We start from the raw sequence: 1,521 nt of genomic DNA, 5'->3' as shown, positions 1-1,521 counted from the left end.
ACACGCTTGGATGTAGAGAATGTAGTGGTATTGTAGTGGTTTGCTGCTGCTGCTGCTGCTGCTGTTGCTGCTGCTGTTGCTGCTGTTTATGCTGCTGTTGCTGCTGCTGTTGGTTGCTTGCTGCTGCTCCTCCTGGTCTTGTTGCTGCTGCTGCTGTTCNTGCTGCTGCTGCTGCTGCTGCTGCTGCAGTGTATCTGTTGTTTGTTTCTGTGGGGGCACACCAACTCTCCTCTTTCTTTTGAATCCGTTTTTTTTTGCTGCTGCAGGATATAAATTAAATTTATTTATATTTTCATTTACTAGAACCCTAAAGTCACAAATACGCAGCTTGGGGTGTATATGCAGCAGGTGCAGCAACGCCTCCTCAGGGGCCAGCAGCGCGTTGGATAGAGGCCCAAACAAAACGACTCCGTTGTTGGGGATCGTCTCTGGGATCGATGGGAGACGCTGCAGCTCCTCCTCTGTTAGCTCTGCTGCTGCTGCTGCTGCTGCTGCTGCTGCTGCTGCTGCTGGTTCGTTTTTGGTTTCTGTTTCGTTTTTTGTTTCTTCGTCGGCTCCATCGTCTTTCTCTTCTGTCTTTATACCTTCTTCTTTCTTTTCTTCTTGCTTCTCCTGTTGCTGCTGCTGCTGCTGCTCTTCCTCCTTCTGCTGCTGCTTCTGCTGCTGCTGCTGCTGCTGCTGCTGCTGCTGCTTCTGCTGCCTCTGTCTTGGCTGCTTCGCTCTCAGCATTCTATCTTTTTCTGCTTCTCTATAAGCGAGGAGATTCTTCTTTAATGCTTCAGGTATAGGAATAAACCTAGCATCATCATCCTGATCATCTGCTGCTGCTGCTGCTGCTGCTGCTGCTGTTGCTGCTGCTGCTGTATCTGCAGCAGCAGCAACACGAATCAAGCAGCTCCCCTTTTCTATATCTATCCCATCAGCAGCAGCATTCCTAGCGAAGGATTGCTGCAGCACGGGTGGTGTGAGTGCCTGTACAAGTGTATTATATTCTTCTTGCTGCTGCTGCATCTGCTGCTGCAGCTGCTGCAGCGCAGCAACAACTTCTTCTCTCTGAATCCCGTACCCACGAGCAGCAGCAAACACCTGCTGCGCCTCTGCTGCTGTCAGGCCCAGCAGCAGCATCAGCAACGCACACACCATATACCCCGTTCTATTCAATCCATGGGTGCAGTGGGTCACCACGGCGAATCTCCATGGGCAGCAGCAGCCGTTCTTGCTGTTGGGGGCCCCCCCCTGGGGCCCCCCGGCCCCAGCAGCAGCAGCAGCAACTGCTGCTGCTGCTGCAGCAGGAGAAGAAGATCCGTTGATGGTTGTGTTTGTGCTGCTGCTGCATAGCGCACATTCTGCTGCTGCAGCCCAGTATTGAGCTGTCTGTACACCGTGCATGGTGAGAAGAGAAAGTAATTTAAAATAAAGAAGAAGAGATTCATTTGTTGGTGTTTCTCCTCCCCCTTCACTTCTATTCCAATATACACTTATTCCGTCTCTGCGTATAAGCTGAGGCTCGTAATGTCTTTC

At 51.3% G+C, this 1,521-nt stretch overlaps 1 protein-coding gene across 1 annotated transcript in view; it reads right to left on the bottom strand.

The window, feature by feature from the left end:
• Positions 1-1,389, bottom strand: part of EMH_0082360 (uncharacterized protein) — a gene marked incomplete at both ends in the record, with an annotated part of 1,671 nt that extends 282 nt beyond the window's left edge. The window contains 2 exon segments of the mRNA XM_013500513.1: positions 3-159; positions 163-1,389. Of these exon segments, the coding sequence (XP_013355967.1) occupies positions 3-159; positions 163-1,389 (1,384 nt within the window).
• Positions 1,390-1,521: the final 132 nt, after the last annotated feature.

Source organism: Eimeria mitis, genomic scaffold (assembly GCF_000499745.2).
Source record: "Eimeria mitis Houghton genomic scaffold, Emh_scaff5493, whole genome shotgun sequence".
NCBI classification, from domain to species: Eukaryota; Apicomplexa; class Conoidasida; order Eucoccidiorida; family Eimeriidae; genus Eimeria; species Eimeria mitis.
The sequence above is the reverse complement of the archived record's forward strand: the minus strand, read 5'-3'. Positions and strand labels throughout refer to the sequence as shown.